Here is a 24,995-nt window from a genome sequence, read left to right as displayed (position 1 = left end):
TTTAGACTGTCATGACATTTGATCCCTTTTAGGCCCTATCTTATGCCTGTAATTAATTTTTAATTCCTATTTTCAAACTTGTCACAGCATGACACAACTTCAGCCAAATGTAATAATATGAGTTTAATTTATTGCTATATGTAATACCTAGTAAGGTACTAATGCTAGCTAATAATAAAAGTTCTATGTTTGCTATGGCTGGGTACTTAGCAAGTAGCAAGACATGCCATGGTTTGCTGGCAGGAAATCGGCTATACTTTTTTTTTCATTCTGATACCAGCCAAATAGGTAAAAAAAAAAGAAAAGAAAAGAAAAAAGACAATATCTATACTCTGGCTTAAGCCACTCTACGCAAAGCAAACAGGTTTCTGTTGTTGATATAGTCTCCTCTTTAGCCAGAAAACCTTGATGGTGAGAGAAGTTAGACAACCCCTACTGAAGCCAAATATGAACTTCATAAGAGGTTAATGCTACTAGATAGTCAAGATACATTTATTGATGTTTTGAGCAGATTTGTTCATTCCAGTCCCAACGGCGTGTGAACGTGTCAGAGCCCGGGGAAAGTAGGCTGGAATCTTTGGTAATGTGAGTTTATATCGGGCTGGGACTGTGCATGTTTGTTTTCAAAGGGCAGAGAAGCGTAGTGTTCAGCAGGAAAACAAGTTGACAGGAGCAGCTCTTCTGAAGCATTGCCTGCAGACGAAGCACAAACAGTTTTCTCCTGGTTACATGTATGCAGGGAACAACACTTTGCTAATGAACTCCCATCAAAGACCATTTTCTGGTTTGGCGCTGAAGCCATAATGCCTTAAATTTTATTAGGATATTGGAATAAAAATGAAGTGACGAAGCCATTTTCATTTCATTACTTTTGCTTGTTATGAAATCACCATTGATTTCTAAAAATTGATTGATTGATGCATTCCCCCACATTTCTAAACATTATGTTATGGAAAGGACAACCAATGAATATGCAACTTAATAGTCACGGCCTGAAAACATCTATCTATATGATAAAATTCGGTTATACATATACCGCCACCTAGTGGTGACAATAAATGTCATACTTTATGTTTTTAGCTACTGTGCCAAGCTCGTTAAAGGGATCCCGTTGAAAATTGGACAGAAAAGCCTTAAGATGTTGATCATGCCCCAATTTTGACATGTATGTTTATAGTCAAGGCCTGAAGATATCTCTATGACAGCATTCAGTTAGAAATACAGCACCACCTAGCCCTTGAGGCAAAAAATATATATTTTGCAGATCTTAATATTCACCAAAACTCAATGAGCTTTACACACTCACACCTAGCAAAAATAATCCACATGTAAAGGTTTATTATGCAATTTTCAAAGAAATTCTGCTTCCAATGTGCCAATATCCCAATGAGGAAAATGAGGATGTGCAAAGGATGGTGTGCAACTTACCAAAGTCCAAGGTTCCATGGGTTCCAGTAATGTGGTGCCAGTAGGCTGATCTGGGCAGTATGGCAATAGGGGTGGATGGGTAGGAGTTTGATTCTGAACCTCGAAACATCAACTGGAAATTGAACAGACAACATTCGTAATAACTTGTGTGACATTGAACACTAAATAGGAATTCTGCAGATTTAAACTAATAAATTGATTTTGTTTTTCCAAAACTATGGACTGGTATGAATTTAAGTACTGAACTTTATCTGACGAATTGGGCAATTCGTTACTGTTACTGATCCGATTGTTCCAAACAACTGAAAATGTCTCGTAAAGCTAAGTAAAAAAGCCAAACATCATGATTCTTCATTGGTGCTTTAAGCTATTAAATTTTGGGACAGTTTCAGGATTTTCACTCTTTCGGGTAAATCTTGTCATTTTATTAACTTATTTGCTCCCAATAACTTATTGATATGTTTTTTTTTTGTTTTTTTTTAATGCTAGAGCATATAGAAGGCTTTGATGCAGCCTCTCAACTGCAAAGAACAGTTGCAGAAATGGTAGTTATTACACAAAAGGCCAGCAGGTGGCAGCAGATCAAAAGGGCCATGTTGAGAAGAAAAAGAAAAAAAAGCTCAATTACTCACAATTTTAAAAAGATTTATAAAAATTGATTAAACTTAGCTATATTCTAATGATAATTGCTGCAAAACAGAAACAGATAAAAATATATATTTTTTTCTGATAAAAGAAGGGACTTTAATCTTTCTTTTGACAGGTTCCATTTTTTTTATAGCAATATTCTATGGGCCTTGCAAAATCAGTCAAAATCCAGTAAAACAGCTGGGGCGAACAAGATTGCTTCTGTAAAAATGGCTGGGAGCGAATGAGATACAGTATACCTTATTGACAGAGAGATTTTCACAACTCAATTTTTGTGGCATAGCTACTTTAGATAGACAAGGCGTGCAAACATTGTTCTAAGATATTGCCCCTGTATTGCTGCACATTTGTTGACTCCCTATTCATGTTACCATTTTTTTGTACTATTAAGTTCTTGGTCAGTTTTTGTGAGCAGACAAAATGGTTGTTGTCCACAATCAAATTGTACAGTACGCACACTGTGGCATCGGCCATTGGTTGCTATCTCGAACCCTAAGTTGTAGGTTTGGGCAAAAAGAATTGTTGTGTCATAATCATAGCGAGGGATCTCACTCTGTTTTTTCTCTCCAGTTCCAACAAAGCCTTCTTGTGCTGCTCAGCAATTGCCAGTGTGGAAGAGTGAACCATTTGATAGATCTGTTCTCCTTCTCTGGTCTGGAACGTGTAGAGACCTTCACCGCTGTCACACAACCTATTTAAAAAAAAAGAAAAAAAAAGAGGAAGTGAAACAGAAATGTTGGGATGAAAATGGGCCCACTGCATTATACTGTATCATAATCAGACACTGTAACAAGGACTCGGGCACACACGTGATCCAAGTGAGGATAAGTGTTACAGAGAATGTAGAATGGTAAATTCCTGTCTTAGATGCATCAGACTGATATTAAATATGTGGAGTGCATGCCTGGTGGAGTGGAAATTGTATTAGACATTGCCCCTAGAATGGTAATCCAATAAGGTTAAAAATGCTCTTAATCTAAATCTGAAATGAGGTTTGAGTTGACTTCCCCAGAACTTGAACGCTGTTATCACTTGTGTCCACAACTTCTGATCTGAAGTTGTTCAAGCAAGTCTGAGTGTGGTCACCTTGGCCAATAGCTCGTGCACAGCACAAAAAAAAAAAACAAAAAAAAACAAAAAAAAAAGACATCATCACTGCTAGCCCTGATATGTTGATTCACCATAGTGTCATGACTCGAGTCTAGGGGTGTGCCAAAAAATTGATTCATAAAAGAATCGAGATTCTCATTTATTAATCGAATCGATATTAATATCCAAAAATCGATTTTATTTAAATTAGAAATGTCATTAAATATCATTAAATACGTTGAAAATACATCTTTACTATTAATATAATGTGGGTAAAAAAAAATTAAAAAAAAAATCATCCTGGGTGTGGCTCAATGTAAAAGATGATGTTGTTCCATTGGTGCCACAAAGATGTGCATTGGCTTCTGCTGTGCGTGCTCGAAGAAAGGTGTATACAGGTAGTTGGAGCGGAAAGACAATGGTGGTAAGCCATAAATCACGGCCACAAAACGTAACTTTGTACGTGCGACAGTACTACGTTTGTTTCATTTGAAAACATGAACAAACTTACATCAAGTACAGTACATCACGTTCAGTAGTCGACGAGGTGCATTCAATGACCACACAGAGTAGGACATCTCAATATACATAGAAAAAACTCACTCAATGCATCAAACGGAAATAATTAGTACATGATAATTTATTGTCTTATTGTTAATGTTTTATGCCATGTGTTTCTGTCAATAAGCATCGATTATACGGAAATGTTCACTATTCGCTAGGCTGGCCCGATTCCCGATTACCCCGCAAGTTGTGAGGATCGACTGTATATGTAACACTAGTCTGTTCGTCAAAAGGGTGCAATAAAAAATCTTGTCTGATTAGATCGATACTGTATGCATCAAGTCTTACCTTCCTGTCTCGAAGGTGAAGCGAGTGGCATCACGTCCATAGCGTCGCAAGGAGCAGAGCGGCCAGGTAACCAGTTTGGTACGCGGCTTGTGAATGTCCCAGAGGTAAATGTTCTCATGGGTGATCTGCATCATGCACTCTCCATAGATGTCCAAGTTGGGGCAAGGCAGGAGGAATACATTAAAACGCTCTAGGGAGAAGCCAAGCAATGACATGAACGGCGTAAGTCAGGGGTGTCCAAACTTTTTCATCAGAAAATCAGCAGGATGCAGGGGCCACATAATTCTATAAAGAGAAATTGTGTTTAATCCTAAAAATTGTACAAATAATTTATTTGTGCTTTTTCATATTTAGAAAAATGCTACAGTATACAAAACAATTCATTTGTAATATGGCAGTAGTGTTATTATAGTTTTGGAATTTTTCATTTTAGTTAGTTTTTATAGTTTTCAGGGTGGTTCTGTTAGTTTTTATTAGTTTAGTTCTTTAAAAATGCTTAGTTTTAGTTTAGTTTGTTAGTTTCAGTATTAGTATTAGTTTTTTTTATGTGTATTACTTGTGCGCAATATTTAAAAAAACACCATGGGCATAACGTCATCTGAAGGTGCTTTTCTATTGGCTGCTGCTAGATGACGTCACTTCTGTGTGACATACTTTCAAACGTCATTATTCCGGTTTATATCAAAATAAATCTACTAAAAATCACATTTAAAATCATCCCCAAAGGCTCATGCATTAAATTAATTACCAAAGAATAAAACGAACGACATGTTTGCTATAATTATAGTTAGTTTTAGTTAGTTTTGTAAACATATCCCCGGTGCCTCCCGCCAGTGGGACATGCCCGGAACACCTCTCCAGGGAGGCGTCCAGGAGGCATCCGAACCAGTTACCCGAGCCACCTCAACTGGTTCCTCTGAACGCGGAGGAGCAGCGGCTCAACTCTAAGTCCCTCTCGGTAACCAAGCTTCTCACCCTATCTCGAAGGGAGAGCCCGGACACCCTGCGGAGGAAACACATTTCGGCCGCTTGTATCCGGGATTTTATTATTTCCAGTGTTAATTTTGACAAGAGCTTTTAATTTAGTTTTAGTTATAGTCTTTTGACTAAAATTAATTAAAGTTTTAGTCATAATTTAGTCCTCTGATTCTATTTTAGTTTTAATCAAATTTTAGTCACCGAAAATGAAGAGCAATTTTAGTCGACGAAAAAAAAGCAATTTTAGTCGACAAATTGACAGTTTAGTTGATATTTTCCTTCAGCACACATTTAAACTTTTACACAGAAAATTATAACACCTATTTGTAACCAGGGATGTAATGATATCCAAACATCATGATACGATATTATCACGATATGAAGGTCACGATACGATAATTATCACGATATCGTGCAGGTGTTAAAAAAAAGATCACAATAGTGTAAAAAAAAAAGAGAGCTCATACTTAAAAAAAACAGCACAATATTGTGCTTTTGTGCATTACAGCAATGCATATAAACCACCTACAATCTCTAATAACAATATTGAGTCACTTATTTGCTAATGCAAGCACACATTGATCGTTTCACAAGCAAATCTGGTTCCCCTTCATCTGACAATTAGCATAGATTTTAAATATAGAAGGCCAAAACATCCCTAATGAAAATTAAATTGCACTAATAAACTAGCCACTAGAGGGTGCGAGAACTGCACAAATGGAAATCAACATGACTTTTTTAACAGATGTGTTCCTTTTAAATATTGTGTACATGACGACGACGATATTATGGCATTTTAATATCACGATATCACGATATTGCCCTTATCGTGACATCCCTATTTGTAACTGTAGTTTAACACGCAAGACACATTTAATACAACGGCGTCTTTACTGTTTCAATGAAGCGTTGAACTGACAATAATATAACTTAAATAAATAAATGAAAAAGTGCATAATTGCTTGAGATTAATTTTACAGCTGCACAATGAATGTAAACATGTTTGTACATTAAATAAAGTGCAGTGAACATTGAACAGTTTCTGACTGGTTATTTTTTCCCCACCCACGTTTCATTCCTTCTGAATGGATTGTGTTTATTTTTCGTCACTGTGTTGTGTTCATTTTCATTTTAGTCATTGACAAAATTATCAGTCAATTTTAGTTATCATTATAGTCTCAATGAATGGCTTCTATTTTATTTTTTGTTTATTTTTCATCTGGGGGAAAAAAAAACATTTGTGACGAAAATTATGCCGAAAATTATTCGTTGACGAAATTATCACTGGTTCTTTCAGTCACAACCCACAGCTCATTATTATTATTATTATTATTATCCATCCATCCATTTTCTTGCGCTTATTGGCCTCGCAAGGGTCGCGGGGGGTGCTGCTAACCACTCGACTACCGTGCCGCCCTATTATTATTATTATTATTATTATTATTATTATTATTATTATTATTATTATTATTATTATTATTATTATTATTATCATTATTATTATTATTATTATTATTATTATTATTATTATTATTGGCTCACAAGTAAATTTAGAAATGTTCTTAAAAGTGCGTGTTAGTGTGTATTTGTATAGTATTTGATGATTGGACCTGTGTGTTCACATTGCATCCCAGCTGCCAGCAGATCTGGTTCTCCCATACTGATGTCACTGACTTGTGCTCCCAGACATTCGCTTGACAATGTCTTGAACCACTCCTCTGCCTCCAGTTCTGTGGGAAACAATAGCCAAAAACACAAACAGCCAATTCTTAAAATAAGTCTCTGGGGTAGATGAAATCAGGAGTTCATCCATTGTGTTGTGGCACATTAGCGTGCTGTTAGTGACCATTAGGTGTGCCACGGGAAATTGTCTGAATTCATTTCATTAAATCTTTTTTTTTTTTTTTTTTTTTTTTTATCAAATGGAAATTAAAAATTTAGCCACCATTTTGGAAATTTATACAGTAGTTGTATAGTTTCTAATGTATAATTTTGTGAAAGCTCAATAAAGGCCAGAAAACACTGTTTGAGATGGATCAAAGCAGTGAGAAAAAAATAATACTGTCAATCCTTCTGTGGTAGACGGATTGGACTGATTAGTTTCAGTGTCATAACCTTTCAGCTTTCTTCGCATTATCAATAGAACATGTTATTTTACATAGACCTTGATCATGAGAAAAATCTAACATGTATTTCTCTCATAATTACCTGATTCACAAGTGAAAGTGCGTGAGGTGTCGTCAGGAAATACAATGGCCACTGCTTGTCGCTTGGTATCCCGAGGCAGTCGTGTGACACTCTTAACGTTGCTAATTTCTGTCACCTAGGCAAAAAAATAATAATAATAAAAATACAAGGGATTGGGAGGGGGTAAAGAAAAAAAAAAAAACACGATGAGCGAGAAAATTAAAATAGTCATGTTTATATGATGTTTTTTTTTTCATCTCATGTAAAAATAGATCAAGTCTGGACAGACCTGCATCTTGCATTAAAATTGAGCCAAATATTGAAACTACCTACCATGACACTAATTTTAAAATTGGATGAGTCAATTTATATTATCTGTATTCCATCTACTTTCTTGTATTTTATTTACCTTCTTGTATTTTATCTTCCGTCTTGTATTTTCTTTAACTTCTTACTTTTTATCCATTTTCTAATAAGCCACCTGTGGATGCTATTACCTCACGGACAATGCAACTGACAGCCAAAACCTTGACGTAATGTCAATGTGTCATGTGCAGCGGTCAGTCACTATACGGTATCTTCAACTTCAAAGGAGCGTGACTGTAAACACACGCACGTGCACGCACACGCACACACACCTTAGGACAGGATCTGATAAGGGCAGACTTCTCATCAGGATATTTCTCCAGTCGACGAGGCCCTTTACTGGACGACTTCTTGAAAACTAACCAGCAACGGCGATAAATCTGTAACATGCACAAAAACGATGTTTTGATGTTGCACAGTCATTGGCAGAAAAAAAGTTAATTGATTTAATAAGGGTGTTACTAGTTAGGGCCCCAGCAGCGACCACTGCAAGGTCCCTATTGTTTTTGTACAAATTATTAGGGCTGCGTGGTAGGGGTGAACATTCAATTGTGATTTGTTAAAACGGGTTTTTCTGATTGAAAAAGCTGCGATTTGCTGAGATTTGACTGTACAATAAAATTGTGTGACCTCTTAGCACTGTTGACCACTGTAGAAAATACACGTAAAAATATATATATATATTTTATAATTAACCAGAAGACGGCAGCACGTGTGATCGCACTCTGTGGTGCGTTTGGAAATACGAGTACAGTACGTACGCTCCAAGTGCACTCTGCCTCTCTGAACACACCACTCTTATAGTTGTGTTAGGTTTCAGAGTGAATTTCTGAAGGCAAAACTCGCTAAATGAGCCTTAAAGCCCAGCAAGTTTCAGTTTTCATTGATTATGGCGGCACCATGTGGACAAAAGCAGTAGTGTTCTCAAGTTTTGCCTGAATGAAGACCACATTTCCCATTGGGATGTAATGATAACATCAATATTGTGATGGCGATATTAAAACTGCCTCAATATATCGTTGTCATGTCATGATATTAAAAAGAGGTCATCTGTTAAAAAAAAAAAAAAAGGTCAGGTTGATTTCCATTTGTGCAGTTCTAGCACCCCCTGGTGGCTATTTTTTTGTTTGTTTTTAAGTGTACTTTCATTTTGATTAGGGATGCTTTGGCCCTTCCATGTTTAAAATCCACACTAATGGTCAGATGAAGGGGAACATAATATGCTTGTGAACCGAGTCAATATATGGAGGAACTTAATTTGTGTATGTATTAGCAAGTAAATGTCTTGATATTAAATGTTATTAGAGATTGTAAGTTGCTTGTATGCATTGCTGTCATGTACAAAAGCACAATAATGTGCTTTTTTTAGATTGAGCACATTTTTTTATAATATTGTGACCTTATTTTGATATTTCGAACCTCCCTTCAACACTTCGCTAATTATCGTATCGTGAGCTTCATATCATGATAATATCGTATCGTGATGTTTGGATATCGTTACATCCCTAATTTCCCACGAGGACCAGCACATAGCGTTGTGAAATCCTCATCTCCCGGTAGCCGGGAGTTGGATTGAAATACATTTTTGTTTGCAGTGGCTGTGTGAAGAATGTCACGTGAGGTATTAATCTATTTTTTCTTTATACAGTTCTGTACAAACGTTTCTCAAGTAGGTCAAACATACCGAGATTGGATTTTATTTTTGCGCTGTAAGGGCCGCTACAGAATCAATTTTTTTGTAATTGTGCATCACTTTAAAACATCTAAAAAAAAAATTCTCAGAGCCCGATAAGTGACAAAGTTTGGTGACTTTTCGTGCATGTTTATGTCCCCAAATATGCATCTGTAGAATAATAATGACAACAAATAATAATAATGAGAGCTCTAGCCCTACATTTACAGTATAGTTATCAATTCCACCCAAAACAGGTTGATCTCCCAGCAGAATTTTTTTGAATCCTTAAGGTAATTGAACTAAAGAACAAATTTTCCTGCCTTGCACCCAGACCCCCCCCCAAAAAAAAATAAAAAATCTAGATGTCATTCCTGTATCTGAGTACAATACCATGAAGTGCTATTTTTCTCATTACAAAACACTTTCCACAAATTTTTGTTGGACTTTTATTGGGAGCCTGGAATGTATTAATGGCATTTCCATTCATTTTTAATGCACCCCAATGTGCCACTCTCCTAAAATGGCCAGAGCTGTGAGGGCCCTTTATAGCTGTTTGCAGATCTAGTTTTATATTAGACTTTAATTTAAAATCTCGCTTGAAACAAAGCATGAAATAGACATTTGCCTTGATAGCAGTAATATAGCCATGCAAACATTATAAGTCACATTTGGTTTACAAGATTAAGATTACATACAAATATCGGATTTAACAAAATAAATCAGAATTGGCCATCATGCCCTCCAATGCTAATGTAGCCTTAGAGAATCTTTATGGTTTATTAATATAAAATCAATTCCTGTTTTTTTGTTTGTTGTGGAACAATGGGCACAGCAGTACCATAATGACAGCAACCTTGTGTATAACCTAAATTACCCAGAAGTAATCAGAACAATTCCACATTTTTTCAAAATGTATTTCAGGTTAACTTAAATATGGTTGTTTGAATGCAGAAATTGTAAGTGCAGATTTTACTTACCCCGAGCTTGCGACTGCGCATGCGTACATAGCCCTGCTTGACAATGTCGTTGAAGTTTGAGGCCATCTCTAAATATCATCTAGATGTTTCCCTCGCCCCCTGAATTGAATATGCTGGACATATCTCACTCCTCTCTGATATAAAGCTGTTTTTCCTTTTCCACGCGCTGCCCTCCTCTCGACTTTTGTTTTGGTTCTATTGGAATTTTGAGATCTGTTGTCATCTTTTGACTCTCCAGTATATTCTCCTTGGTCTGTGCTGTTTTCGTTCACTCTCCACCAGACAAGTCTTCCCTGAGCTTCCTCATTGCTGCTACCAAATAATGGAATGGGAGAGAGAGCGAGCGAGAGAGAGAGAGAGAGAGAGAGAGAGAGAGAGAGAGAGAGAGAGAGAGAGAGAGAGAGAGAGAGAGAGAGAGAGAGAGAGAGAGAGAGAGAGAGAGAGAGAGAGAGAGAGAGAATACATGGATACATTTTGATGGACATATTATTTATTGAAGAGGGAGGAGCACAACATTATCATTCATTATTCATGCATGTTATTGAGGGCGAGTATTCAGGATTGGGTGTATATGCTTGTGTGCGTGCATGGTTCTTAGTGCAGCTAAATAATTGTGTTTAGAGCATTGTAACTAAAGAATCAAAAAATGAATTAATTAATGTCTGTCTGCTGCATAACAAAGACATTTCATTTGATTACAGGTTTTTTTTTAGCGGTCAGCACAAAAGTAGTGGTAAATAACCGCGTCTGCACCATAGTCAAGAGCTTTTGTGGTACTCGTCATCATGCTCTCTCTGTGCTTGTGTACGATTTCTCAGCATATAAATAAATAAATAAATAATAATTAAAAAAAAAAAAAAAACAAGAACAAAAAAAACAAGAACAAAAAAACATGCAAGATTTATTGAAGGCTAGACGGCTAAATTTTTTTTTTGAAGTAACAGTTTAGTCAAATTTTGCAAATGTCTTTTATTTAGAATCTGTCATGGTTTGGATTTTGTTTTGCCACCTGTGTTTGGTTTGGTTCGGTTTTGGTTTGGTCTTAGTTTTGCCTCGTCATTGAACTCATCATCCCAGTCCTCTTGTCTTCCAATCAGCACCCTCTGCCCCTTGTGTCATGTCCAGGTGTTTGTCATGTTCTAATTAGTCTGCTCCTATTTTGTTCCCTCCTTCCCTGCACTCTTTGCCGGATCATTTAAAGTCTGTCATTCGCTTCGAGTTAGTCTAGTATGTTTTGTTTGTTACTTTGCTTCAGAGTTGGAAAATAAAATCCCCTTTTTGTTTGTAACACCTGCAAGCCTGCCTCACTTCCCTGCTTCCTGCATTTGGGTCCTCCGCCACTCCGACACCTGAGTCTGTCTTTGTGTCATTCCTGCATTTGTCTTTTTTGTTTTCTTGTGCAAGTAGGCTGACGAATCTAGATAGAAAAATGAGCAAAAATCAAATACTGTTGGACTCTGATGACTTTTATATGCGGTTATATGGGCTTTAGGAAGGTCAAAGCAGAGACTCGAACCCCAAACTGACCTAAGAGAGAGACGTGGTAAACACTGTGTATGAGGTCATAGTTTGATATTTTAAATCACAGATTACAAGGGCTTCTCCTATGTCATTCCAAAGACTGGGACCGGCAAAGGAAAAGGCTCGATTCCCCCCCTGAACCTCCACCTAGTACTACTCAGTACCTCCAGTAGCATCTGGTCCGCTGACCGGAGGCGCCGGGCAGTTGTGTAGGCGTTAATGAGTTCATAGACATAAGGTGGGCCAAGACCATTTACAGATTTGAAACAAAATAATCTTAAAATGACTTCTTGAATGCAGAGGAAACCAGTGAAGGGATTCCAGAGTTGGAATTATGTGCTCCCTCCTACCAGCTAGGAGGCGAGCAACACCTGCTCCATGGCGCAAACAATAATAATAATAAAATACTAAGAATTTAATAAAACAGACCACAATGGACAGGATAAGGAATGAGCTTGTCAGAGAGACAATACAAACTGGAAGGGTTTAGATAAAAAGCCAAAGAGGCCATATTGAGAGAGTGTCGAAACACAGAGGAGGGACAGTAGATATTTTGGTTGAAAGATGCTTAAAATGGAGACACTAGGTAGTAGGTAGGAGGCAAAGAAGACCAAAGAGAAGATTTCAGAACGTGGTGAGGAAAGACTTTCAGATCAGAGGAGTTAGCGCACAAGATGTAGCGTAAGGCTGCGATTGGCTGGCGACCAGTTGAGGGTGTACCCCGCCTACTGCTCGAAGCCAGCTGGGATAGGCTCCAGCACCCCCCGCGACCCTTGTGAGGAGTAAGCGGTCAAGAAAATGGATGGAAGACAATATTCGCTCAATTGAATTAAGACGAAAAAAAGAAAAAAGAATTAGTGGAAAAGCAACACTTGTAAACATTAGAACTAATAGACATGTCACATTACTGTGCGGTGTGCACATAGCAGTTGTAACTCTTTCTTTCATGCTGTTTGTATTACTGGCCTCATGAGAATGGAGTGAAATAATTAATGCAGGGAGAGAAAATTAAGTTGGGAGCTTGGCACCAGGTTTTGCCATACACATGCACAGTAAGCGGGGGGAAAAAATAGAAACGACAAACTCCATCGCAATATAGTGTCTTGCTTAGTCAACAGTTTTTAGCACCATCTCTACTGTCATCATGGGATCAATCAAAATACCATCATCCACTGTTCATAGGGTGCATGGGGGGGTGTTGTGTGTTTGTTTGTTTTTATCTCCTGGAACTCCACTGTGCATACTTGCATTCAAGTTTATATCTCATCTAAATCAAGTTACTTGTATTAAAGTACATCTCGCGCTCTCAGTCTCAGACGCAAATGAAGTTTGAAGCTCAATACAGTGGACGCCCGCATATTTCACGTATTCACGTATTAATATATATATTTTTTGTTTGGAGGGGTGGGGGATTGCCCCCCAATTGTTTACACTTTTTATCTTGTGCTTCTTTTTGGTTTTATTATTATTTGTTATAGTTAAAAACGCAAACTAGCAAACTATAATTACAGTATATAGAGTCTTTCAAATAAGACGCTATATTTGTTGTGGGGGTGAACCGGTGAGAACTCTTCGGACGCGTGTACTTGCCTAAAAAAAAAAAAAAAAAAAAAAAAATCCATAATAATTCTATTTTAATAATGCCCTGCCTTTGCACAATCATCAGAACTCAGAATGTACAATAGCAACAGGGCATAACCCAAGATGGTTACAACAGAAAACATCACGTGTTTTTACACATTACTAAATTGGTATAATGAAGGCCAAGGCAGCATTCATTCCCTTTACAGATGGATGTTGGTCTCAAGGTGGGGGGTTCTGCACTTAAGGCAGTGGTCTGCATTTAGGACCCACTGACTCACACATGATCCACACCATACCCGTGAGCCACAACACTTCCTGAATGTACACTTTTAGAAGTAAAAGTACTTGTTAAAACCTTTTTAGGATCCCCAGCTTGTCCTCAGAGGAGAACACTTTTTTTGGTTCCTGTTAGAACCGTTTATGAAGGTTCCACCTGGAACCCTTTCAAAGGTTTCTACTGAGAACACAAGTTATACCCAGAACCATCTATGAAAGGTTCCACACAGAACCCTGTATGAAAGGTTCAACAAAGAACCCTTTAAGGTCTCGAGCTCGAGATCTCACACAGGGAGTTCCACTGAGAACCCTGTGATGTTTCAAGGGCTTCATTCAGAACCTTCACAGCGAGTTCCACTGAGAACCCTTTTGTACGTCAAGAGTTTCATCTAGAACCATTACAGAACGTTCCATTGGGAACCTTTTTATATATCAAGGGTTTCAAAAAGAACCTTCATAGAAAGTTCCACTGAGAACCCTTTTATACTACAAGGGTTTCATCTAGAGCCTTCACAGCGAGTTCCTCAAAGACTTTTTATATTGCAAGGGTTTCATCGAGAACTAACACAGTAAGTTATATTGAGAAGATGAATCCGATGATTAAGTCCATAAATCTCCATATGAGCATGTCCTATAGGCACTACTTAATAATCCTTCCTGTTCCTGACTCTCCTTGGCTTTGAAATTCTTTCCTTACAAATCTCCGGCAGGCAAAATCACTGCCTTTTAAATCTCTTCTGAAGACTCACTTTCAGCCTTTACACGATGCCGAACATCCGGGCATTTCCGCAATGTAATGCACCTTAGACAGTGAAAAGTAATGTCATGTTGTACTATAACGAGCATACAAACCAGGCATATTGTTATAGTCAAATAACATTTTGAAATCAAAATAAACCTCACAAATCAAATTGTAACAATCCAAAGTCCAATACTTTTCAGTGAGCAGGGAGCTTCCCACCGAGTTAAGAGTAACCGCCATGTTGACTTCTCCTAATGCTGCGGTCAGGCCAAATGCATGTTGAGCTTTTTCTCGCAGCGCAATTAGGCGGGCAGGTGTGAATCCGTACCGGTCTAGGAAGCACGGATGATGCATTTGATGTGACGCAAGTTCGGGCCAAGCGCCTACAAATTCTGTAATCGCTCATATGCTTGCATTTGAAAATGTGAACTCAAAGCCACATCGTGTTGCAACAGCCAATCGGCATAAAAGCAAACACATGCTCGCTTTTGTCATTTTCTTTATTGGTACTGACAACATTTATAGATATGATACAAAACCCCTGTGATAAAAATTCATTCATAAAACTAAAAGCTAACTACTGACAACAACAACACAAACAGATCATAACCCTGATTGGTTAAAAATAACCTTGGTCCCAATTGCTCTGTCATGACACTTGATGGTGTTGACAATTCAGTGTTTTATTTAACCACATACTCAATATTTAGAATCTGAGAAAAGAAGTCATTCACACAAAGCACATTGAATACAGGTAACTTTACTAGATTTCTCACCTCACTCAATCACCTGATCAACCTCAGGGATTGTACAACCTGGTTCTCAAAAATAATTTACACTAGAGTGCCTTGAAAAAGTATTCATACCCTTTGAACTTTCAACCAACAACTCAAGTTGCACAAAACTGTTAAGTGGAATGTAAATGACACAGTTTTAAAAAACATAGGCAAAATTGGGAAAAACGTATTGTGCCTTTGCATTCACCCCTCTGTAGAGGCACCATTCTCTGCAATAGCAGCTGCAAATATTTTGTACGTCTCCACCAGCTTGCACAAATGGACACTGAAATTTTCCCTCAAGGTCAGCCAGATTGGACGGAGAGCTTCTGTGAATTTTCAAATGCAGTCATAGATGCCCAATGGGATTTAGGTCTGGACTTTGACTGGGCGATTTGAATACATGTAATCTAACCATGCTGTCCTGTCTGGTAAATTCCTTATGTTAATGATGCTGTTTTTAACCTTTACTAGTGGTCTATAACAATCAGTCGAGGCCTTCACATAACAGATGTTTTTAGAGTGAGAGTCAAGTGTACTCTATACTAATTAGGTGAATTATGAAGAATTGATTGCACTGGATTGTATATTGTCAGGATATAAGAGTATAGGAGAGCAAATACAAAAGGACATCGTACTTAATCAGATTTAAATTGGCCTAAAAATTTTGAAAACCACATTTCATTTTTGTTCCACTTCACTATTATGTGCTACTTTGTGTTGGTTTATCACATAAAACATCAACAAAATACAATCAAGTTTGTAAGGTCACAAATGTGAAAAACTTGAAGGGGTATGATTAGTGTTGTTCCGATACCGATACTGGTATCGGCAGAGGTGCCGATACTGCATTAAAACAGTGGTATCGGTATCGGTGACTACTCACAAGTAACATGCCGATACCATTAATTCCAACGCTAATATAGGATTTTGGATGGAGCATCTTGTGTCTTGCTCGTGCACGACATTCACTGGTATGTGACATGTTCACTGCATGACGATTTAAGATATCCTATTGGCCCTTCATTGCTCTGAACCAATAGCAGGACAGCTTTTTCATGTTGAGGAAAAAAAAACGTAAGTATCGGTATGGTATCGGTATCGGCCGATACTGCAAAGCTGGGTATCGGTATCGGGGGCCAAAAAACGGTATTGGAACAACACTAGTATGAATACTCTTTCAAAGCATTATATTGAAAGGCACTACACTGGTTGGATACTGCCCACAAATACACAGAGACATAATAGTTGCAACATTGCAGCAAAGAATAATCCATCCATCCATCCATTTTCTTGACCGCTTATTCCTCACAAGGGTCGCGGGGGCTGCTGGCGCCTATCTCAGCTGGCTCTGGGCAGTAGGCGGGGGACACCCTGGACTGGTTGCCAACCAATCGCAGGGCACACAGAGACGAACAACCATACACACTCACACGCACACCTAGGGACAATTCGGAGCGCCCAATTAACCTGCCATGCATGTCTTTGGAATGTGGGAGGAGACCGGAGTACCCGGAGAAGACCCACGCGGGCACGGGGAGAACATGCAAACTCCACCCAGGAGGGTCCGAGCCTGGACTCGAACCGGAGACCTCAGAACTGTGAAGCGGACGTGCTAACCACTCGACTACCGTGCCGCCCGCAAAGAATAATATATATGAGAATTTAGATAATATTTTACTCTTGGTTTTGTTCCACTGGTCTTTTTTTGAAAATCAGTAAGTTTGGAATTTTGGGGAAGTTTAAAAATGATCTACAAATTGGTTCACTGCCCTTATGTTCATTAAGCCACCAATTGTCTGTATCACCATCCTGATCATCCTCAATTCACCTATAGTTTTTGTATACCTGTCACAAATCAAATCTTGCGCAGTGAAACTTTCAATGTCAGATCCAATCGTAAACATGACCCTTCTTGCTGCTCAAGGCCACACAACAATTAAAAACTTGTGTATGATCATTTTTAATTACAATACTATTTTTTCTTTGGCCAGTAAGGAAATTATTATTATTATTATTATTATTATTGTTATTATTATTATTTCTATTTTCAATATTCAAGGTTGTGGGTGAGCTGGAATGCATTCAATTAACCTCAGGTGCTCAGTCAGCCAAGACTTGAACACAGAACCTGCGACTCAACACAATATAATGAGTCTTTAGTGACATTGACTAATCGCATACAGGTACAAAAAAAGGTACAAAAATGTTTAATATCTATAGTAATTTATGATGAGACGACAAATGAGGTGGCTTCCAACAAAAGTCAAAGTAAGTCAAAAGTAAAAGGAAATGTCTTTCATATGACTTTTACCAGACATTCCGCCAAACCAAAACTGGTAACAAAAGTATAATAATAATAATAATAATAATAATAATAATAAACATAAATAGGTGAAGACTAACTTGTACATGGATGTGAGTGTAAAAGTGAGAGAAATTGTGTATATTTTGACAATTAGGAAAGCTTCTCATATAAATGGAACCTTTTCACATCTATAAATAACTGCTTTCAGAAATGTTTGTTTGTCATCTTTTTCAGTGGTAGATCTCCGTGAATATCCTCATGTTTGCAGTCCAGCAGTAACAGCAGGTAGAAGTCGCAAAAAAAGTTAAACTCGTTCCAGAAACAAAAGTGACAAAATGCATTGGTACTGCTTTCAATTTAGCTAAATTCATCTTATCAACCAGAAGCCATCAGTATCCAATGCACCTGATGTACTGAGCTAGTATCGTTGTTGGGACTTTCAGCACCTCCTCGCTTAAGGGGTCATCAGGGCGAGCAACTTGCACGTTTGTTTCGTTGGTACAGCTTTGATGCTGCAACTCCTTCCTACTGAGCAAGTACTGTCGTAGTAATACTTCTCGTCGCTCGAGAAAAGTGGATTCCTTTTCACTCTCAATAGAAATATTCATGTCATTGAGTTAACTGGCATTTTTGAACATATATATTCCGCCTACGCGTGTCATCCATGGATCTGCAGCTGCAGTTGCTCTTCCTCCTCATCCATGTCACTGGTTGGACCATCTGCATTATCAGGGTTGAACCGAGCTGATCGCATCTTCCCAAACATGCCAGGACTGAGCTGCTGCCGTCGAAGTCTAGAAGAAAGATACGTACGCTGCAATTTAACGAGAATAAAAAAGTGCCGAAAAAAAAGTATTATTCTAGTAAAAGTATATAAAGGAGTATTCAATTCCCCCCCCCCCCCCCTTTTTAAATAATTATCATACTTAAAATGTTTTGAATCATCAAGCCAATCTGAATATCTCACAGAGAACCCAAGTACCATAAATACAAATGCAAGCTCAGAATGTGAATTATTAAGGGAAAAAGCAGTTGACTTTGACCTTGTTGAATGATTTGTCAGTTCTTGAGAATGTGATTTAAAAGAGTGACATCAGTCTACATCAGCTAAAACAAACAAACAAACAAACAAACAAACAAACACATTAAGATCCAAAGAAATTTAAAAAGAAAGAAAGTGATTTGAACTCTATCGAAAGAGAAAACCTCTGCGGAAAAAAATAAATAAAAAATCTACAAAATCCACAAAAGCTCATCTCACATTTGCCTTGAAACATACCAGCAGGTTATAAATAAATAAAAATAATGTTTTGGAGTGGCCAAGTACAAAAAACAAACAAACAGACAAAAAAAAGAATGTTTTGGAGCGGTAAAGTCAAAGTCTGGACCTCACTGCAATTGATATGCATTCATGTCTGCCAAGCAAAGCAGATACTGTAAGCATTATTTATATTTTGGTCCTCAAAACCCATTTTGACCTCCAGCAAACTTGCCTTCTCGCAATTTTGCTTTATTTATTGTTTTAATCTTATTTCATAAGCATTCCATACAGTTCGGTATTTGACCGTATAATTTCATGCAGGGAGATAGCGGCATACTGTCACGTATGTTGCGTTACGTGAAGTTGTGTTGAATATTTATGAATGAAGAAAGCTATCTAGTTTTATACTCGAGTAAATTGTGTTTTGCGCTAGCAAATCAATCAAACTAAAATGCATGCACATGTGTGTGTCTGTCTTACCTGGACTGTAAATGTTCCAATTGTACCTGCAGGTTCTCCGTCTGTTCTACTTGTTCATCCAAGGACCTCTGAAGTTTCCTAGTCTGGTTATTGGACTCATCCAGCTAACAAACATATATAAAAAACAAATAAAGAACAGCAACACAAATATGGATCTCAGTCAAGTAGTTCAGCAGCACTGAACCTCAGGACTTGTTTAAAAGTAATGCTACAAGATGTTAGTCTGTCGGAAGTCCCGCCTCTTCCGTGGCATATACCCTAGTAAGCAACTCTCCTCACAGCTGATTGCTTTACATTGCTCCTCCTGTTGTAATGGACGGCTTATTTCACTTAATTGGAGATTGTGTTTTTTTGTGGTCACAAAACGATAACGCGTTATGGGAGTTAGTAAGTACTAATAATATTACCAAAATTTATTGCGGAACTCATTATATTACATCATTACTGACTAAACGTAATATATTACTGTAACGCATTACTTTTGAAACGTGTTACCCCCCAACACTGGCCCAAAGTATGTAACCTTAGGCATCTCTTCATTCACATTGTAAACACCAACACGCTGGATTTCAAACAAAACAAACAAGATATGCTTTCTTTCTACAAAATCAAAATTTTCAAAATCAAAAAATATCATCATATATCCATCCATCCATTTTCTTGACCGCTTATTCCTCACAAGGGTCGCGAAAAGGACGAAATTACCACCAAAGATTAACATAAACACAGATGTGTAGACTGAGAGAAAGTTAGTGTGTACATCCTGTATTTAAAAAGTGCATTTTCCTGAGTGAATCCGGCAGACTGCGCCTTTAAGTAGTGAAAATAGTTACTTTGCCTGGTAACGAGTTAATTTTATTATGAACTTAATTCAATTACTAAGTCAGTTACTTTTTTAAGCAAGTAATGAGCAACTATAACTCTTTACTTTTTTAAAGTAACGTTCCCAGCACTGCTGGTGAGCAACAAGGTTAATATCAAGCCCTGGTCATGTGCATGGGTGAAGTAGTTGGAAGTCAGAGATTTGTGATGGTGGATAAAACAATTATGACATTCACTGTTCTGCCAGATGAACGATCAAACAAAGCATCCCAAAGTTTCAGTTCTTACCTCATCTTCGGCCTGCCCTAATTCTTTCTTTAGCTCTTCCACCCGCAGTCGCAATTTTTTTACTTCAACTTCATGGCCCTCCACCCTCCTATTTGCATGGGCTAGCTCTGCTGTCTTCTCCTGGAACTGCTTCTTCAGCTTAGCATGAATGTGACGAAGATCAGCCAACTCCTGAATACACAAAAACAAACCATAAGTGAGCGTAATGACTAAATACAACCTACTAAACTAACTAAAGGCTTTCAGAAAGAAGAAAACATTTCACGGCTTTCCCAAATCTATGTCCATAAAACATAGAGAAATGTACCTTGTTTTTCTCAAACAACTCCGTCTGGATGGCCTTGAGGTCAGTGTCGATTGCTGTTGCAGCCTGGCGGCGTTTCTTAGCTATCTGTTCTTCCAAGTCTTCAGTTTGAGCCCTCAACTTCTTGTTGTCCCTCTCCAGTGCCAGTTTCTCTGTCTCCAAACGTTCTCTGCGACCCCATTCTGCTGCATTCTCCACCTGCAATCTCTCCATCTGACAGCCACATATATTTCCTTATTATTTCATAAAACACAACTAATGTTTACACAGGAGCGGTGGGATTGAAATATATTAGGGATGTCCCAGTGGAAACTTGCATACATGCAGTAATTAACATCCACAAAGTTGTATGTACTTTAATTTTTTCTTTCATATTTTATTTGTTTTCATTACTAATTGTTAATTTTGTGTTCCTCCGATTTTCATGGAAAAGAAGCAGTGTGAACATCAGATGTTTCTTAAAGAGATATAATCGCGTGAGCTGGTGTTTTGCCTCGAATGAGTGGACTTAGTAGTTCCTTCAACATTTGGAACAGCGCAATGAAATACTGGACAACAATTTTTAATCTGAGGTAGCAATAGTGAAAATGAAGCTGATATGATTACGCTTTTGATCTTCTGGGGTCGTAAAGCTTCTGGTTACCTTTTTTTTTTGGAAGGAGGAACAATTACTTCTCATATATACACACAGAAAGTACATAGTAGTTTGTTGTCGGCTTGAGTTTTCGGCCATGTTGGCAACCGTTAGCTATGTTGGCTAACCATTGGTTGGTGTATTCAGACTTCAAGAATTTGCTAAGAATACCATATTATATGATTTTGTAGCTGAGGTTTCAAACAATTTGCATCCAACAGTGTTTACCAATGCGTGTTAATTGACTGAAACAAACAAAAAACAAAATAGCCTGTTACCTCAGTTCGTAATTCAGCTAGTTTCTTGTCCATACTGGTACGAGCTCCAAGTTCATCCTCCAGGTCTTCGGATATGCGACCGAGTTCATCTTGATGCATTTCCCTCAACAGATTCAGCTGGTGGCAATGGAAGAGGCGAATTATGAAGAAAAAAAAAAACTTAATTGTGCAATTAGCAAATGGAAAATGGTTAACTGATAAACCAAGGCGAAATTTCAAACAGTATTACAGGATGCTTGTGGATCTTATTCATCCAGGTAATTTCTTTGTCAGGGCATTGAATCAATTGCAACTGGACTGCTCTGTCTTGGAAAACCGAACCTGTGGTTAACCCCCAGCTTGTACTTTTGGAAAAGCAGTGACGGAACAATATTATCATTTCATGTGTATCAGGTCTGTCTGAGAAACTCAGAAGGATTTTCAACCAACAAAACATTCTGACAGACTTCAAACCTGGTAACACCCTGAGACAAATGTTGATCCACCCCAACCGACCAGACACCCCATACTCAATGTGAAAAGCAATCTGGTGTATGCAGTCAAGTGCAGTGAAGAATGCACAGACATATATTGGGGAAACCAAACAACCACTGATCAGGTGCATGGCACAACACAGACGGCTAACTCTTAGACTTAGACTTTATTGATCCCTTTGGGATCAATAACAACAAAGTTGTAATGTCTGTGGTTTGAGGGGCATGCCCTAGTGCAGTGGTTGTATTTTTATCTTGTGTCTATGTGTGTTGATAATTCTCTAAAAGTAGAACAGAACACAACTGACTAATAAAAATGACTACCGGTACATTGTACGTGGGTGCTGCTAAGGCGCAACTAAAACCTCGCTTTGGGTCTTTTGTGTCTCCAGTGCGATTAACTTGTTTACGTCTATTGCTGCAAACCGCTGCAGACCAGGGCTGTCAACTTTTGACCAAACCTTGGAGTGAAACATGGGTCGGTCCCCAGTCAGGTGGGCCGGGTGTACCAGTTCAGATGGGGATGCAAGATTGTATCTGGGTCCTTTGGTGGCCTGCATGCCGGCCGATGATGTCATGTACAGGATATAAGCGGCAATACCGTAATTTGTGGCTTTGGGAATCGAAATGTGGTTAAAGCAGTGGTGTCCAAACTACGGCCCGGGGGCCACTTGCTGCCCGCCGTCCATTTTTTAGTGACCCGCGACATATGCTAAAAATGGCATTTGACTCAGTTCAAATAAAATAAAAACAAAAATGTTTGGAGACGGTCAAAGTAAGAAGGGAGGATAATGGATGGATATACTTAAATCACATTAAAAATCAACCCCAAAGGCTCATTATTAAATTATTATTTAATTACCAAAGATGAAAACTAAGGACATTTTCACTATAATTATAGTTAGTTTTGCAAATGCAAAATGTAGTTTGGCTGCATTTCTGGCTACTCAAACAAGAAAACATGTCATTCAGTTTTGACTTGCCTTGATCAAATACCACCAACTACCAAAGTCATGTGTGTTGGGTAAACTACATAAAAGTGTGGATCAGGAACAATATAATAAAGTACAACGATGAAACCATGTATCGCTTACCTGTTTAAGGACTTCCTGTTTACTCTTTCCCAGCTCCTCATATTTAAGTTTCCACTGACTGAGCTCTGTCTCCAGCTTCTCGATGCTTTTACTTAATGCAAGCTTGTCTCTGTGATATTAAAAAAAACACAACACAAATCAATTACATTGCAAAATATTAGAACACATTCAAAATCACCTCTCGAAAATTGGCTTTTTTAAGTCTGTAGTGGGTCTTTGATAACAAACTTACCTTACACTTCAACATGTGTACTGTACACCGTAAAATGTTTTAAACATCAAAGATAATCTCCTCTCTCAGGTTATTTGAGGAAAAAAAATTACTTTGACGTCTCCATGTTGTGGTAATACCACAACTACTGGTAGTCAGCAGATTGACTTGCAATTAAATTTGTTATAAAAAGTTCCTGGTGACAATTTATTGTATATTTGATTTTCAGCGAACACTGTAGTGTCCCGGTTTTAAATTTTGAAAATCTGGTCACCCTGCTGATACCACAGTTGGAGTTAACTGTAAAATTAAACATAAACCAAAATGAATTACACACAACGTATTGTTAGATACAACACTTCATTTTAGAAAGCTTATTACTAGCAATACATGGGAAATCAAATTACGTTGACAATAATTTGCATTACATGTTACGGGATGGCTAAACTGACAAGCGAAAAATATTCACACAAATGCTCTAGTAACATACACAGAATGGTAATAATCAAACAATACTCACAGGCATATATATATATATATATATATATATATAATATATTCCTCATAATCTGTTAATAAAAGTTATATTAATATGTAATTGTGTGTCTCCATGCATGCACACTGTCCCACAGAGGCCAAGGTGCACACAACCGATAATTATTTTGAATGACTCTGTGAACACGTCACACATCAGTGAATGTCGTGCACAAGCAAAACACAAGATGCTGCATCCAAAGTCCTATATTAGTGTTGGAAATAATAACATCTGCATGTTACTTTTCAGTACTTGCCGGTGCCAATACCACTGTTTTTATGCCTCTCCCGATACCGGTATCGAAACATTTGTTTCTAGTCATTTCTATAGGCTTTGTGACTGCCTGCTGATGTTGTTGCCATTCAATGCAGAGTAAACGAATTGTCTCATTGTCTTCTGTCTTAAACATTAGTTTAGTGGACATTTTTGATAATGATTGGTGTTCCATCTATAAACACCAAGAATATTTGTCTGTGAAGACAAGGAGTATAAACAGTATTGATGTGCACTTGTCTGTGAAAACAGAGGGTGAACGTGCACAAATACATCACCTTCAAAATAACAGCAGTGGAACACTAAGCTGTTGGTGCATATGATATGTGCTGCTCAAGATGAGAAGTTTCATAAGGCTTATTCAGCCAAATGTAAATCGAATGAGATCAGCTGACACACCATTACTCCCGTAAGACAAATTGTCAACCTAAATATATGTCAACAAGATCACAAAAAATAAGATTTGGGAAAAAACCAGGAGGACAAACAAGGAGTTGGTGTGCATGTGTGTGGTACTTGCCTGGCATGCATATTAGTGTTTTCAGTAGTTTCCGCAGCTTTGTCTGAAAATGTATCGATTTGACAAAATTTGAGTTAGTTGAATTAGTCTATCGACATATCTACAGTATCAAGCTATCTATCGAGCAAATGTGATTTTTTTTCCCAACTACTTCCCTACACTATTACCCTTGTGAGCTGGCAACCCAAGATCACTGTATGAGCAGATAGATGTATGAGTCAAGTTTATATATTTATTTGGAGTACCCTGAAGGTACAAGTGTGTAAAGGTACATTCCAACCCATTGATCATTTACAGTGCAAAAAGTGAGTGACTTACTCTCTCTCCTTCAACAGGACTTTCTGGGACTCGTCCAGACGAAGCTGTAAAGCATGGAGTTTGCTCAAGTCGTCTTCTGTGGTGCTTATATCGCCCC

At 37.9% G+C, this 24,995-nt stretch overlaps 2 protein-coding genes across 2 annotated transcripts in view; both read right to left on the bottom strand.

Moving 5' to 3' along the window:
• Positions 1–514: 514 nt before the first annotated feature.
• Positions 515–10,499, bottom strand: dok4 (docking protein 4). Its single transcript, XM_077518357.1, has 8 exons — positions 10,201–10,499; positions 7,821–7,928; positions 7,204–7,318; positions 6,606–6,725; positions 4,018–4,207; positions 2,629–2,767; positions 1,429–1,540; positions 515–693 (listed from the first exon to the last, which is right to left on the bottom strand). Exons 1-8 carry the CDS (start codon positions 10,264–10,266, stop codon positions 548–550), a joined length of 996 nt encoding a protein of 331 aa, XP_077374483.1. The 5' UTR covers positions 10,267–10,499; the 3' UTR covers positions 515–547.
• A 4,310-nt stretch (positions 10,500–14,809) lies between these two features.
• Positions 14,810–24,995, bottom strand: part of ccdc102a (coiled-coil domain containing 102A) — an 18,270-nt gene continuing 8,084 nt past the window's right edge. Inside the window, exons 4-10 of the mRNA XM_077519330.1 lie at positions 24,899–24,995; positions 23,042–23,150; positions 21,475–21,591; positions 20,566–20,775; positions 20,259–20,429; positions 19,149–19,252; positions 14,810–18,201 (exon numbers count right to left, since the gene is read on the bottom strand). The exon at positions 24,899–24,995 is cut by the window's right edge and continues 154 nt beyond it. Of these exons, the coding sequence (XP_077375456.1) occupies positions 18,066–18,201; positions 19,149–19,252; positions 20,259–20,429; positions 20,566–20,775; positions 21,475–21,591; positions 23,042–23,150; positions 24,899–24,995 (944 nt within the window). The 3' untranslated portion in view covers positions 14,810–18,065. The remainder of the gene's footprint in view (positions 18,202–19,148; positions 19,253–20,258; positions 20,430–20,565; positions 20,776–21,474; positions 21,592–23,041; positions 23,151–24,898) is intronic.

The sequence above is a fragment of the Festucalex cinctus genome, chromosome 4, assembly GCF_051991245.1.
Source record: "Festucalex cinctus isolate MCC-2025b chromosome 4, RoL_Fcin_1.0, whole genome shotgun sequence".
Classification (NCBI taxonomy): domain Eukaryota; kingdom Metazoa; phylum Chordata; class Actinopteri; order Syngnathiformes; family Syngnathidae; genus Festucalex; species Festucalex cinctus.
Note: the sequence above shows the minus strand (reverse complement) of the source record. Positions and strands in the feature narration are given on the sequence as shown.

Coding starts and splice junctions, on each gene's coding strand:
- dok4 (XM_077518357.1), bottom strand. CDS start 10,266: ATGGCCTCAAACTTCAACGACATTGTCAAGCAGGGCTATGTACGCATG. Junction 7,929..10,200: donor TGCGCAGTCGCAAGCTCGGG/GTAAGTAAAATC, acceptor TGCATGTTACAG/ATTTATCGCCGTTGCTGGTT. Junction 694..1,428: donor CCATGGAACCTTGGACTTTG/GTAAGTTGCACA, acceptor CTTCGTCTGCAG/GCAATGCTTCAGAAGAGCTG.